The 16,291-nt window shown below is 33.9% G+C and overlaps 1 protein-coding gene across 1 annotated transcript in view; it reads left to right on the forward strand.

Moving 5' to 3' along the window:
• DMD (dystrophin) overlaps positions 1-16,291 on the forward strand; it is a 1,075,555-nt gene that overhangs the window by 403,795 nt on the left and 655,469 nt on the right. Inside the window, 7 exon segments of the mRNA XM_035542302.2 lie at positions 1,938-2,117; positions 4,205-4,333; positions 6,120-6,290; positions 11,719-11,841; positions 13,414-13,551; positions 14,712-14,864; positions 15,801-15,983. Coding sequence (XP_035398195.1) covers positions 1,938-2,117; positions 4,205-4,333; positions 6,120-6,290; positions 11,719-11,841; positions 13,414-13,551; positions 14,712-14,864; positions 15,801-15,983 — 1,077 coding nt within the window.

The raw sequence follows: 16,291 nt of genomic DNA on the forward strand, positions 1-16,291 counted from the left end.
TTAATATTGATGTGTACAGCCCAAGACAGATCTGAATTTTTGTATATGTAAATATAAAGGAAATTACAACTCATAGTAAATGTACTTCAGAGATTCTTTTCCAAATGGCAGAGAATTGTTCAGATAAGGTGATAAAACTGATCAGAAATTTCTATCGTGAGTTATAGGTAAATTATTATTATTATTATTATTATTAATCATCGTATTTTTAATCCATTGTGAAACCAATGACATTGTACTGGAAAATGGCAGGTTGTTTTTCCTTCATTCTGACATGAATCTGTTGAAAAAAATCTCTATTTCAGGTTATATAATTTTGTAGTTTGTGGTTTGTTAATAATCTCAATCATCTCTCAGTTCTGCTATTACAAGTCCTCTGTATTTGAGCAAATTGGTAGAATGTGAGAAATTTCTCATACTTACTTGAAATGCAAACATAAAATCTTTTCTATGAAATAAAATTACAAAATTAAATCATTAATTCTGTGAAGCATAGGACACACGAAGTTGTTTTAAACTTAACATATGCCAAGTAAATTGGATATACTATTAAGATGCTATTGTACCTAAGAGAGCAATTTCTATAATGTCTTTATTGCAAGCTGAAAACTTTACTTTCCCCAGCAACACATCATTAACAAAATCATGCTGATGTGTGACTGTGAGGGGTGTGATAGCATGAAGGGGATAAAGTAGTTCTACATTGACAGTTCTACAGTAACACCACTGATCCTAAGATGGAAGAATTGTGGCTGCAGTTTGTTTAGAAGTGGTTCTTCTTTTAGTGTGTTCAAGTTACCAAAGATAAATCAGTATCTCTGGAGACCAGTCATTCTTTCTTTTCTCTCAACTTTGATTTGTGTTCAGTTTGGACCACTTCATTTCCAGTTGGAGTTTTATTTTATAAACAAAGATCACATGTGGCTACATCACTACAATCAGGTGACTAGGAGCTCGGAGAAATTTTTCTCCAGACACTGGTTATATCTGATACTATGTGTAAGGACTTTGTCCCTCTCCTTGAGTATTCAAAGAGATTGTCACGCTCTGCAGCATGCCATCAGTGCTTAGTATTAAATTCATGCCTTTCTAGATGTTGTCTAAATATGATGGTCTTTACTTCTTTTGTTGGACCCTTTGCATGTTGCAACACATATTAAGACATGAATGATGAGTAAATTGTGTGACCTTACCTACCAGTTAAATCTGTTGACATAAATTATGATAACAGTGTAAGGAGGGAGGTGCTATGAAATATATGAGGTCATATGATCTTGTAGCACTGCATGTATATTTTAGTCATTCAAGCTTTGAGGGTCTGTGGATAATATCTTATTTTAATATTTTAGTTCACTTAGTGAAATGCCAGGTAAGTGGAATGAAAAGATGCATTTCTACAGCTAGGAAACGAGAAACCTATTAGCACAGGAGAACATGGTTTCTGCTGAAAAATGATTGCACTGACAAATATGAAAGGAATATTAAAATATTTCATAAGACTAGTTTCAGTGGAGTTCTGGAAGTCTTGAGATGTTATCATAATGCTTTGTTATTGTCCCATTTATTACGTAAGCTATTTCATAGGTATGTCATTTTATTAAATGCAAACGAAATATCTCAAGATAAATATTGTAAAATACAGATTCTTTTTTAAAAAAATAAGTATTAAAATTGTATTTTGAAAAATGGAATGAGAGCTAATTCACAATTTTTAAAATGAAGCTATTACCAAAAATTATTATGAGAATATGAAGAACACTTACAATTTTATCAGAGTTAAAGCAATTTACTTTTTACTTACTCCTCACAGAACACTTTCCCTAGTTATAGGAAGCAAAAGAGTGTTTTCTAGTATGAGCTTACAGGCTGTCTGATCTTCTTGGTGTGGAGAATTTTTAATTTTCTGAATTTTTATTGTTTTATTCTGCTTACTGTAGGCAACGCGAAAGGAGATTGAGAAACGCCAAGGCAATCTTAAGAGCATTGGTGATTTAGGAGAAAATTTGAAGACAGTGCTGAAAGGAAAAGAAAGTCTAGTGGAAGATAAACTCAGTCTTCTGAACAGTAATTGGATAGCAGTAACTTCACGTACTGAGGAATGGTTCAACCTGTTACTGGTAAGAAAAATGCGTTTGTGTCCACGTGGGTAATATTGGTGCTTGGTTGTAAGTGATCATCCTCATACAATTGCTTTTTCTGGTGCCATAGAGTATACTTATCTAATATACTGATACAAAGACAATCAGGTTGGTTTTTTAGTAGGTTGCGTATATTTAAGATCAGACTGTTTACAGAGAGAGCGAGCTCTGTGAAGTCTTGTTTGTTAGCACTTCCCATTCCTGTCTTCCTGAGTGGTTCCTGGACTGTATTTTTTTTTTCTCTCCTGATGAATAAAATACGTTGTTTTTTTGTTTGTTTGTTTGTTTTTACCAAGGACCTAGACTCCTTGAATATGAATAGAATAAAAGAAGTAATCAAATCAGTTAAAATAAGTCTTGGTATTGATACGAACAACTATGGCTGTGTTTGGCTACATTAGCATTTCTGTTTGCAGCAATAGTATAGTTTGGAAGTAAGTCTCCACTTGCATGTTGTTTTGGTCCACAGAGTAGGTGTGGTGTGGTTGAACTAGATTAATTTCAGAGGCAAGTGAATTAGAAGCCCTGCTCAATATATACCTAAGGTGCTAAAACCAATTATTTAGTCCTTCAGAACTCCATGAGCCTCCTTTGGGCATTTTTTTTGGTGCATATTTTGGTGAGGATATGTTAAGGGGACCAGATTAAGCCTTGTCCAAACTAAATCCCTAAACCACATTTAATACAGGCTCAGGAGCCCCAGCTGCTTAGAACTACTGGTAGTCATAAAACTGAATCCTTCCTTTAAAGTGATTCTGTCATGAACAGATGATAGCTTGAACCCTTACACAAGGAAGGTTGTTAACTATACAGGTGGCAGAATGCTTTGGAAAATTTATGCAGTTCCTATTCCTGACAGAATGAGAATGCAGTTTCAACCCAGAGAAACAGAAGTGGTTACAGGAATACAGTAGCCTTTATCAAGACTTGGCTTTTCAGAGCTTGGTGTCTTAGAGCTTCACTAGAGACCAAGTGGCTCTGAAAATGCTTCTGTGATGGATATGTAGCATCATTACAGGGCTTCTTTGTCTGTCAGCAGCATATAAGTGCAAGCATCTGCTGATGTCTGCTCTATCTGGAAGACTTAAGCATTTGATTCAGTATGATGTAGGAGCTCAGCTTCAATGTAGAACTGATTATAAGAAATATAATGGAGTTTATAGACTGGTATAGATACGTATCACTTTCGCTCTTTCTCTGCTTTGAATTCTTTTGTTAATATTTACTAGAACCCAGGATAAAAAAAAAAAAAAGTATAAGAGAGGGAGTTAGTCTTTTACTGATGTTAGAACAGTGTAAAATACATATATGTACATGTGATGGCCAAATGACAGTGATAGCAAAATCTTTGATCTTGGGTATGTAGTAAACATGTACTGCACAGGGATATAGTTCATCTGTAATTTTGGGTTGGATATGCATAGAACTCATTCTAGTGTGCTCACCAAAAAAGACAAAAGGTTTTCAAGTTTAAATATATATATATATATATATATATACACACATATATACATATATATATATATATATATCAGAATATAAACTACAATAGCTTTTTAAAAAGTAGAGTTGGAAAGCAGTGAAGTTCATTGAAATGTAAATAAAATTTTTATATACAAAGTAAACTTTCTTGATTGTGATTTTGCAAGTGCATCTTTGTTTCAAACTTAGTTTCAATCGACTTCAGTGGCTCTCAGGAAAGAGTTCTGTACCTGTTTTGGGGGAAATTTCTTTTAACCTTCAGTAGGCCTGGCTATAAGCTTCCTGTTCCTCTCAGCAGTCGCACCGAGCTGCAGATGCCTGTTTCTTGCTGTGACTGTATCACCATCCTGCCTGTCTCTTTGGAAGCTTCTGTCTCTCCTAGAATGTCTTTTCAAGGAAATAATACATATAAAATGAGAGCAAACACATAAAATAGATTCTGTCCTTCACAAAACAAGCAGCTATTATATAAAATAATCATAGTTTCATAATACATGCATGTTTGCCACAGTTGGCATACTTATGGCTATTATTTCAGTTCTGATGACTTTTTTGTATGCAGTATTTACCTTTTTCACATACAGGAATATCAAAAGCTCATGGAGGCTTTTGATCAGAAAGTAGCTAATGTCATGACTTGGATGTATCGTGCTGAAATACTGTTGGATGAATCTGATAAGCAAAAGCCCCAGCAAAAAGAGGAAATTCTTAAGGTAAAAAAATGCGATTTTCTGGAAAGCATTAATTTTATTCTAAAAAGAAATATGTCAGAACTAGCATATTTTGAAAGGTATCACAAATTGATTAACATTCTTTTCTCTGTGATAAAGCTGCCCTCTGGCAGCATGTAGATAACTTAATAAACTTACACCGCATATCAAAAGTTAAATCCCTGCAGAAATAAAATCGGATATGTTATTATGTCTTGGGGACTTCGTGGTGTGTAGAACAGCATCTTATTAAACCTATGTTTGCTGGAAGTTAATTCTTCTGCAGAACTGGTTAAACACAAGCCGTTTTTCTGTGTTTTCATTTTTAGTTTCTTTATGTTTTTTTTCTGTGATTCTTTTCTCATATCTATGGTATCTGCATTTGATATCTCTGTCATATGACTGTTATAATCTTCTAAATGCTGCTTGCATTGATGCCCACCAACAACACAAACAATATTATCATACGGTGAACAAACTATGTAACAATGGGTTAGTGTATTGATCAGGAGATTTTATTTGGCCAGTTGCATCATTTGAACAACTGATGAAAAATTGACTTGTAAGGTAATTGTGACTGTTAAAGTATCTTATTTAAAACAACTTCTTTGTTAAACAACTTCAAGTTGTGATCTATATGGATTTTTTTTTGCTTCCAAAATCAGTGTGAAATTTTACCTTCTCTTGAACTCCATGGTCATTGCATATTACCTGAGAAACAGTTTGCAAATCAAAATCAGAATTGTATTGCTGACACTAACATAATGATACCATTTACTAAAGAAAATCTTTACAAATTCCAAGGCAGTCATAGTTTCCAACTAGCACTTACGCAGAGCATAAATCAATGGCTCATTGATCTCAGAAGGATTACAGGACAGACGTTAGTAGCAGGTTGAACAATTTTGCCACCTCAAGGTACAAAGCACAATCTTTGCCATCAATGCAGTTATATACTTGTATTGCACAAAGGCATTTCACAGGGAAACTCTCAGTGAAACTATCTACTGTAGCTATCTCTTTATGGCTGCCCATACTGATCAACTGTTAAAATTATTATTGCAGAAGAAGTATTGTTTTTTTTTTTTCTTTTTTCTTTTTCCTTTTTTTTTAATTTGTGATAGATTTATAGAAAAAAAATCACACTGGTGTTTATCTTGTCATTTTTCCCTACCTCCACTATGAGTATGAACAGTAATGAAAGCAAAAACTATTACGTTGAGTTCTATAATGTGTGAATTACGATCATAGAATCACAGAATGGTTTTGGTTGGAAGGGACCTTAAAGATCACCTGGTTCCAACCCCCCTCTGCCATGGGCAGGGACACGTCCCACCAGACCAGGTTGCCCAAAGCCCCATCCAACCTGACCTGGAAGACTTTCAGGGACGGGACATCCACAGCTTCTCTGCACAACCTGTTCCAGTGTCTTAACACAATTAGCAGCTCTTCTTACCATTAGGGACATAAAATAATTGAGTGTACCCTCAGATATGCTGAGGATTGTATTATGGCAGATAAGAACCTGTCTAGAAATAATGTTCACCATTATTTTCCATTAGAAGATCTTAAAACAGATAAGTAGATACATTCCTGCTATAAATTTGAAGAGATGTATGTGAGAATGTTATCTAATGTATTTATACTGTATTTGCACGCTCATGCATAATTATCTGAATTTGCTTTGTGGTTTTGCTCCCTATTCCTTTGCACACTCTCTCTCTCTCTCTTTCTCTCTCTTTGCATTTATTACTAACTTCAAGCCCTGTCTCTTGCTCACGGACTGTAGCGCTTAAAGGCTGAGCTGAATGATATGCATCCAAAGGTGGACTCTGTGCGTGACCAGGCAGTAGACTTGATGACAAACCGTGGAGATCACTGCAGGAAAGTAATAGAGCCTAAACTATCAGAGCTCAACCAGCGATTTGCGGCTATATCACAAAGAATTAAGAGTGGAAAGGTAGGAAGACTTGCTTCAATATGGAGATGCATACAAAATGGTATCTATATAAGGTGTGCAGCTAAGACTACTTAGTGGGCTGCAGTTTCTCCAAAAGCTAAGCTTTTAAAGGAAAAAATGAAAATCCTAGGAATAGACATATTTTTTTAAATGTCAAAGGTGGTTTTTTTGTTTGTTTGTTTGCTTGTTTGTGTTTGTTTTGTATTGAGGGACTTTTTCCATTATTACGCAATCAGAACTGTTCACTGATTTTATATAAACATGTAACAATGGTTACCTCACTAACTTACAAAAATGAGTATCATCTAGGAATTAATAAGATTCTTAATCTTTTCAAAGTCGTACGGGTAGCCTGTTTTGATGTACATTCATTTTGGGTAGCTAATTTTCATTAAATGCACACTTTTTTTTTTTTTTCTGTGAGGCTGTGACTCAACAAGATTAGATATATATATATTTATATATATGTGGATGTATGCATATGCAAACATCAACTATACTTCAGCCAGTCACCTCTACAATTTGTTTGAGTACTTTACTGAACCTGAATTCAGTAAGGATTAGGGCATTTTTAGCCAAGTTGTTATTCTGATACAGAATGAGGGAGGACATAAACTATCTCCTTTCTCCATTGTTTACGTTACCTTTATTGCGGAGGGCTATTTGGCAGATTAAAGCAGGCAGGTTGATACATAGAATAGTGGGAGTGCATGGATCCTCATCTTAAGTATTTGCTTGGCTAGTGTAATAGCACTGGAAATCAATGAACCAAAAGATCAGTGGCAGAGCAGGAAATAAGCCTTAAAAAAGCATACGCAAGGGGACATAGTGTTCATCTACTGCTTTGGGCTTGCATAGGGCTCAATGGCATGTGTAACCAGCACATTCTTTGTGCATGTTTGAGTTGATTTAGGTTTCCTTTGTGGAACAGAAAAGAGTATGTTCTATGAAAAAGCTTAATGAAAGAAATTATTAAGTAATGTGAGTTATGTCAATGTTTGCTTGAAAACTTTAAAGTCAAGGGTACAGTTTGGGTTTTCTGTTCTTCAAAATGTTACTGAATTGTACACTAGCAAACTGTAAAAATGAATAGTGGCATGTAGCTGACAACATTACATTAACAAGTCATATTGATCTTAAATGCAGGGATTGCACAAAGGACGATGTGTGAATACATCAGACCACTTTTTATAATCTCTCAGTTCGAGAAGTAGCATATGCCTTACTTTGATTTTAGATACTGTTTTCTCAAAAAATATTCATCATTCATGAAAATCGAGTTTTCTCTCATAACACATACAGAAAAATAAACAGCTGGATTGTTTAAATCTGAGATACTTTTGGCTGAGAGGTGAAAAGATTCTTTGTTTCATAATATGAGCTAGTTCTAACAATTGTCTGACAGTATTATTTCATCTTTGCTAGCTAATTTTAACTGGATTATTTCTAAACATTTTGCTATTCAGGGTAGCAAGTAGCTTCTTTGATTGAGAACAGAGTTATTGTCAGTGCTTGTTTTGACCAATCCAGTGTTTCTTTTATTAGATTTTACTGAATGGCAATAAACAAGCCATCTTTTTCAAAAGGCACACTACCTTTTCTTCATTGTTTTAACATTCTAAGATTCATAGATTCTAATCTATGTGGATTCTACCCTCCACATAGATTATTGTGGGGAGTAGGCACCGGCCAGCACCTGAGCACCCACGTAGCAGCTTGCTCAGTCCTCACTCCCTCAGCAGGACAGGATAAGAATAGGAAAACTGAAAGAAAGGAAGAAATAAAACTTACAGGAGACAATTTAATAGATTAAGAAAAGAGGGGAAAAGAGCATGTGACACAAAGGTGATCACTTACCTACCCCAGACAGACTGACACAGCCAGTCTCTGATCAGTGGCTGCCTTGGAGGTTGTACCCCACTTCTTCTTTGTCTCCCTTGTGATCTGGTTTGGTTTGGTTTGGTTTGGTTTGGTTTTTTTTTTTTTGCTGAGCATGCCATTATATGATATGGAATATCCCTTTGGCCAAATCAAGTCAGCTGTCCCAACTGTCCACCCTCCCAGCTTCTTTTCCAATCCTCAGCCTCCTCATCTGAGAGTGGGAACAGAAAATGCTGTGCAAGCCCTGTTTAGCAATAGCCAAAACACGAGTGTGTTAATCAAAAGTGGTCTAGCCACAAATCCAAAACACAGCATCATATGGGCTGCTATGACGGAAGTTAACTCCTTCCCAGACAGACACAGTACAATTGCATTTGAAAATGTATTATATATAATTGCTTCTGTAATTTTAACTTGTTTATGTAGTACAAATGTTCACTGAATTCTCCATGGGGAAAGTAATACTTAGTAGTACTCTTGTATTAGTAAAGCAATGCTAATTGCTTGACTAATTAACAACTACTTTTAGTTGTCATCTTTACTTTGAATGTCTGAAATCACTCTTAATGTTATTACATAGAAATGCCTAGATTTTTATAACTTTTTCTTTGTCCACATTGGGAGAAAACTATGTCTGGAAGTAGGTGAATCATTAACACTTCAATAAAGTGACCTTTGTAAGGTAAAAAATGTCACTGATTACCTGGGCCTTACACGTCTCTTTCTCCTGTTATCTGCAGAGAACTTTCCTTCAAGAAGGCCTGTCATTTTGGTTCAGGAATTAGTGAAGTCCCCCAAACTTTAAAGGATTCCCAGACTGTGTTGTGGTACCTTTTTCCTGTGAAGCCTTGGAAGTTGATAATTTATTTTATTTTATTTTTTCCCCTGTCAGCCATCAGTAGTATTTCAGCAGTTCCAGTGTCTTTCTCATTTGCCTAGTACAGAAGTAAAAACTGTAGACAGAGGAGGACATCTTGGCACAATCTCTGTTGTGAAACATTTCTATTGTGAACATCTGCTATCTGCAGTATGGATTTCCTTCTGGCTTTTGCTGTGCTCTTCCATAATTCTGTAAGCATCTAGGGTTGATGTGTCCTTTGATAAGGTGATGTGAAACTATTGCTTGTTTTAGGGAATGGTGGGACTGCCTGTAGATGATTTATCATTGATTAACTGTTTGCATTGTACACTCTAGGCTCACTAAAAGAAGGGGAAAAAGATGCGTGTCCAGAAAAAGTATCTTTAGAACGTAGCCTACAAATGTCTTCAACGTGTTGACCTTCTCACTCAGGAGTTATGATTGTATAGGCAAAATGAGCTGGAATGGCAGCATCTCCCTAGGCTTTATACTCTGCTTAGTAAAATGAAAGTAGTCGCTACAGCATATCATTTTAACTGTAGATTAGAATGTAGGGGACATTCTCCAGGGCCTTGGAGAATGGACAGCTAGGGTATGATTGACAAAGATTATTTATAGTATTAGGTATTGCAAAAGATAGAGATGCAAAGGCTTCTTTGTATTCTTGGCTGTGCTACTGTCTTGCTGTATGCATTCGTACAAAGGACTGAATTGCTGGTTTGCCCACTAGCAATGGCCTTGTGGCTTGGTTTGTCCACCTGTATGGAAGTAGGGTCCTACTTCCCTTAGTCACGATTTCAGCTTTATGGGATGAAAAATTAGTAGTGGTGATATTACACTTTTGTTTGTTTGTTTGTTTTTTGTTTATTCATACTTAGGTAAAATTATTCACTCTGCAATGACATTGAAAAAAATCAATTCAAGAGGATAGCAAGCTCGTAATCTATTTTCAGTCAAATACTGAAAATGTTTTCAAATACTAATTATCAGTATAATAGTGAAGTAGATAAGAAATGGCATGTAAAGTCAATAAACTGTAGTGCATAATTGTTGTGTCCTGAATTAATAAAATGAAGAGATAAGTAGATCATCGTGTACTGAGATTTAACATTTTTAAGTGTTTTTTTTTTTTTTTGAATTTAATTAAATTACTGGAATTTCAATTAGCCTTTTTCCTCCCATTATCATTTTTTGTTGTTTTGTTTTTAGCATCTGTCAGAGATTAGTAATTTTATATTCTAGTTTTATTAGTTGATTTCTCTTTTATTGAGATTTAAGTACTTTTGAAGACATCCTTCAGAGCATTTGAGAAGAAATTACTGAGTAGTTTGCTATTATTTCTACCTCAGTTGAAGTGGTTGCTGAGTATAGTTCTGAGCTTCTTCATGAAAATTTGTGAGCACGGTATGATTATATTTATGACAAATATCATACGTTATTATATTTCCATTAATGTGCATAAGTGTGCAAAATCTTTGTCATTAAAATGATCAATAAGATTCAATTAAGGTATTTTTACCCTAAGACTTCCACCTTATCTGTAAAACAACTGAAAATATTTTACAAATCTTCTGACTCTAGATGATGTCTAGTCTCTCTTGTTTTACTGAATAATTTTGATTGTTATCATCTTGATTACAAACATGCTCTGTAATAAATGCCAATAGTACTAGTGGGAGTAGTAAAAGAAAAGTGATTAAAAGTAGACAGTTGTACATCTGAGAGTTCCTAGATCATAAAGCATTGCTTACCTTTTAAATCTAAATTTTGTGCCAGAATCTTCAATAAATTATTTCTTGTTCCTGCATTTAAATTGTTGAAAGAAGAAATATTTTTCTGTTGATCCTTTGCAATGCACCTAATAAATATGTTGCATATTATACATCAAACGATCCACAGGCATTCAGGTAGCAGGTAGATAAAGGATGGTGTATAAGTGGATCATTTTTAGAGTTTAAAACCGAATGCTAAAGTAAACCACCCTAATTTATATTGTGATTCATTTTGGAGGAATTGTGTCTTGTGTTTTATTTGGTTGAGTTTTTTTTTTTTACCTCAATTTTTGTTGAGGCTTTTTTGAAAGAAGTGCTTTTAGTGAAGGTTTTGTTTTCTTGTTTGTTCGTTTAGGAAGTCACATAGCATAATCTTATGCAAAGATTAGCTGTCTTTTGTTTTGAGATGGATGCTGTATAATTAACCTGGCATTTTTGCTATTCTTTTTGACAGAACAATGATTTTAAAACACTGAAACAAATTATCATGAAATTGTTCTCAACTGGCAGTAGGAGGTGGTTATTCATCTGAATGGATTGCTTGTTGCTGTATAATTTCTGACAAATCAGATTTAGCCTAGTGTCAACATTTAATTTTTTAGACAAATTTTTGTGTTACACTGCTTATCTGAACCTATTCTTACACACAGATGTGAGAATATCAAATTTTTAAAACATATTCACTCACCACAGAATTCTTGTATTTTCTTTTATGAAAAATCTAGACTATCATTGAACACTGATCTTTATTTATGTGGGTAGTTTGAGTTGTATGGTATAGATGATTTTCCATAAGATTAAAAAATTACCGTTGCTGTAGTTATATGGGGTAGAACAGATGTCTCTTCTGGTTTATGTTTCTAACAAAGCTATTAAATATGCAAGTTAAATAATCTCTGTATTTTTCCCTTCTTAGCCCTTCATTCCTTTGAAGGAATTGGAGCAATTTGACTTCGATATACAAAAATTGCTTGAACCACTGGAGGTTGAAATTCAGCAGGGGGTGAATCTGAAAGAGGAGGACTTCGATAAAGATATGGTAATTTGCTTGAAATGGAAGTCTGAGTGAAGTAGGCAGGGAGATGAAAAAGACATGGGTGAAAATGAGAAACTTCCATATTTATATTAAGATCTTGTGATATGACTTGGACAAAATTTTATTGTGTTAATATTATAAATTCAAATATTCCAAGTTAGTTTATTAGTTAAAAGTTTTATTGATAAGTTTACAGTTAATTTTTTAAGAAAAACATTTTCCAAATGTTTTTTGAAAACACTAAGCACAGCAGAAATGTTACCTGCAATGCCCTGTACAGGAGAGTATTACAGATCAGGGAATGATTATCAAAATCTCTGTAGCAGTATACAGACCAATCAAACTCAGAATGCTGTATCTAATTGGGCAATATAGTAAAAGAAGTAGTTCAATGCAGACAAAGGCTAGGTAATGGTCACTGAAAGAAATGGAACGTGTGCAGATTAGTTCTTAGCAGATCTGATCATACCATCTATTGTGAATAATATTTGTGGATGTTGCAAGTTTTATTACTTATGATTGCTATTTGTGAGTAGTAACACCATGTATGAATATTCCAAAAAAAAATCACACAAAAAAAGATAAGTAAAATGCTGTTGTGCTTTGCTACTGTTGCCACTGTCGTGTGTTCTCTCCAGAGTGATTTTCAGAGGAATGACATTTCTTGCATGGCCATTGACAGAAATTCGCCTTTAGGATGAATCATCTCTTTATGGATCCTCAGCAAGAACAAATGTGAATTTATTTACAAGCGATATAAAAAATCAGTATTATTTTTCCGTTAAGGGAATTCTTCAAAGATATTTATTTCATATCAATGCTGAAAGGAAATCTTTCTATATAAATATTTTTATATATTATATATAAATACATATTTTTACATATAAAGATTTTGATATATTTTATATATATTACCTTATATATATATATATTTTTTTTTTCAGGAAAAACATAAGTAGTTTGAGGTAGTATTCACTGTAGCGATAAATTCTAAGTGAATGGTAGGGTGATGTTCCACTGCTTCAGCATATTTTGTTCTGTTTCTTTACAAGGAATGTTTAGTATAGTTCAAGAGATAACTGTCTCCAAATCTGTGGTATAGACTCAGTTTCTGTGTAAAAAATGCATAGTGCATATTCAATGACAGAATAGGTGTTTTGAATTGTGATGATGCTATTGTATGAAATGCTTAGGAATCACATGGTCCCCTAGCATACTGGTAATTTCAGTGACTACTGTCAATTATGCATAGTATTTTACATATATCTATTCTTTCTGCTTTAAAGTAAAAAATACTTAACCTCTTTGGTTTGAATGTATTTCATCATGTTATCCTAGATGCTCTGTAAGATCTAATGTCAAACGTGTAGGTGTTCAAATGCTGCTTACTTGTACCTCTCAAATGCGTACATGTATAGAAAATAAGTAAAAGTTATTGGGCCTTCAGTGTAGAACTACAAGTAGCTTTTAGATGTTTACTTTATCAGAGGAAGTGTATGTTTATATGTCCAGATCTCCTAGTACTTGTGTAATAGTTAGATTAAATGCCCATTTTACCTGTTTTTTTTAAATCAGAGTGAAGAAGACGAGAGCACGGTGAAAGAATTGCTGCAAAGGGGTGACACACTTCAAAAAAGAATCACAGATGAGAGAAAACGGGAGGAAATAAAGATAAAACAACAGCTGTTGCAGACTAAACATAATGCTCTCAAGGTATAAGAGCTACAATTATAAGCATATGCAACTAAAACTGTTTTTTGCTTCATTTCAGGACAATGCTCTGTTAACTTAAATGGATCCTCATTACTATTTAGAGATAAGTCATTTGAAATTATTCAGCTATAAACATATATTTGCCTCTACACTTCTCTTGATGCCTTGGAAAGACATTTTAAATATATTTCTATATATAGATATATATATATATATATCCACATTTAAAAGAAATCTATTAAGTTTGTCTATATATATCTCCACATTTAAAAGAAATCTATTAAGTTTGTCTTGGACTATATAATTTCTTCTAAGGAGAAACAAGAAAACTTTAGAGATAGTCTGTTGACCAGATCCCTACTGTCTGTTTTTATGGAATAGAGCAATTGACTTTCTTTTGGGTGGCTCATTTAAGGCATTCAGCTTTGTCAAATAAAATTCAAGAATGGTTGTAGCAAATTATTCCAAGTACTTTTTATCTAAAATATGTAAGTAATTTTTTTCAAGTTACTTCTTAATAAGAAGTTATAGCAGTGAAAATATTTTCTGAATTCTTCATGAGAGAAGCTAAACAGTTAAAGCAGATTCAAATAGAATATATTTAATAATACAAGAAAACGGCATTTTTTAATATCCTGTTAGGAGAAGTTTTAACACTTTTATAAAGTTGAGTCATAAACACAAGACGTTTGGTGTGTAAATGGTCTTTAGAAAAAGGAAACCAGTTATTACATACATTTCTGCATTGAAATGATTTTCTTTTGAATAGCTACAGAATTTGCATGCAGGCTAGAATTTCACAGGAGACCACAAAACAAGAAATCCCACTTATAGCTAGATAACAGGTGGGCTGTGTTTCCATCTGTCCAGTAAGTATTCTGAGAAGTGTATAAGAATATTGATATTTATGTAAGAGTCTTAACTTCTCTAAACGTTGGTGACTGTCTCTGGCTTATTCAGCTACCTTTAACGGATAAAAATAATATGTTAAACTGGTGAAAATACTCTGTGATCAAGTACTTACATACTTGATTTAAATATCAACATTTAATTAAAAAAAAGTGGCCTAATTTTCATTTTTCCCTTCGGTGTGCACACATGCCAATTCATATTTTATAAGCCTTTAATTGATATTCTAATAATGTCTGCACTGTGAACAGGACTTGAGGTCTCAAAGAAGAAAAAAGGCTTTAGAGATATCTCATCAGTGGTATCAGTACAAGAGACAGGCTGATGACCTAATGACATGGCTGGATGACATTGAGAAAAAGTTAGCCAGTCTACCAGACCACAAAGATGAGCAGAAGCTAAAGGTAATGTTGTTTTGAGATGACAATGAATGGTAGATCTTTTTGAGTGATAATTTCTTAATTTAAAAGATGGAAATACAACAAATATTCCAATAGATGTAGAGAATTATCAGTTCAGTACTTTATTTCTGATTTATTATAAAGCAAACAATAACAATTTGTATTCAAATTAACATTCCTTTGTTGTGCTATATCTTGTAGTTGTTTGTTACATGGATTGTTATATAAATTATTTGAAACAGTAAATAATTTTTTGTTGATATGGAGTGTGCAATGTATTAAGAAGCATCAAATGTTTTTTAGTAAAAATTGTAATTGATTTTATGTATCTTTGTTCCAGATGAACAAATGACTTACCGATATATGGATGACCTCTATCTCATGTTAGCACATTCATTTTCATCAGAACATATTCACATATCACTGTCAAACTCTATAGATTTATTTACATGTTGTCAAATGTTTTCCTAGTTTATTTTGCATCGTCTTTCTTTGCTTCATTCTCTGTTGAGTTTCCCACAAAGTAAAATAGGAGTTAAGTAATATGTTAAGGATTCAAATAACATATTTGTAAACTGTCCGAACACTGTTTGTCCTGAATATGCTGAGCCTTACTGATTAAAAAATAATAATAATAAAAAAAAAAATCTCCAATTGCCCATCACAATGTAGCAAGAATCAGGAAGTGGAAACTGTTGGCCTTTGCTAACTAGTTTTCAGTGTATACTAGTTGTTAGTTTATCTACAGCCCATCTCCAAGGGGGTTCCTCAATCTCAGTTATTTTTGCTTTGTTTAACTGTGAGATAACAAATAGCTGTACATTTTAATTGCAACAATAAAATTGAAGTGGAATTTCTGACAGAATTTTTTTGCTAATTTTAAGTTGATTGATCTAGTTAGCTAACTGTCCTGGGCCCTGTATTGGTTTTGCTCACTAGGAGATTGATGGAGAATTGGAGAAGAAGAAGGAAGATCTGAATGCGGTGCACAGGCAGGCTGAACGCTTGTCTAAGGATGGGGCTGCAAAAGCAGTGGAGCCAACCCTGATACAGCTCAGCAAGCGCTGGCGAGATTTTGAGAGCAAATTTGCTCAGTTTCGAAGACTCAACTATGCAGAAATTGTGAGTTGTTACTGGCAAACCCGTATGTTTGCAACTGCTACTACTAACAGAATCCTACTAACATTGAGAGCTTCAGGGTCAGTGTCAACTCTTCAGATACTAATAAGAAAAACATTATTGTTTGCAACTGGGGGAATCTTTATATTATAATACAATAGTTCTCTGTTTTGGTCTTAGAATTGCCCTTAAGTTCAATTAGCCAGTTACAGAAAACTCCGCAATGAAAAGCTTGTGTTTATTTCTGTTGCCTCATTATTTTTCCATAACATTTTCCAGTTTAAAAAAGTCAGTTTGCCATGCATGTATTT

The sequence above is a fragment of the Cygnus atratus genome, chromosome 1 (assembly GCF_013377495.2).
Source record: "Cygnus atratus isolate AKBS03 ecotype Queensland, Australia chromosome 1, CAtr_DNAZoo_HiC_assembly, whole genome shotgun sequence".
NCBI classification, from domain to species: domain Eukaryota; kingdom Metazoa; phylum Chordata; class Aves; order Anseriformes; family Anatidae; genus Cygnus; species Cygnus atratus.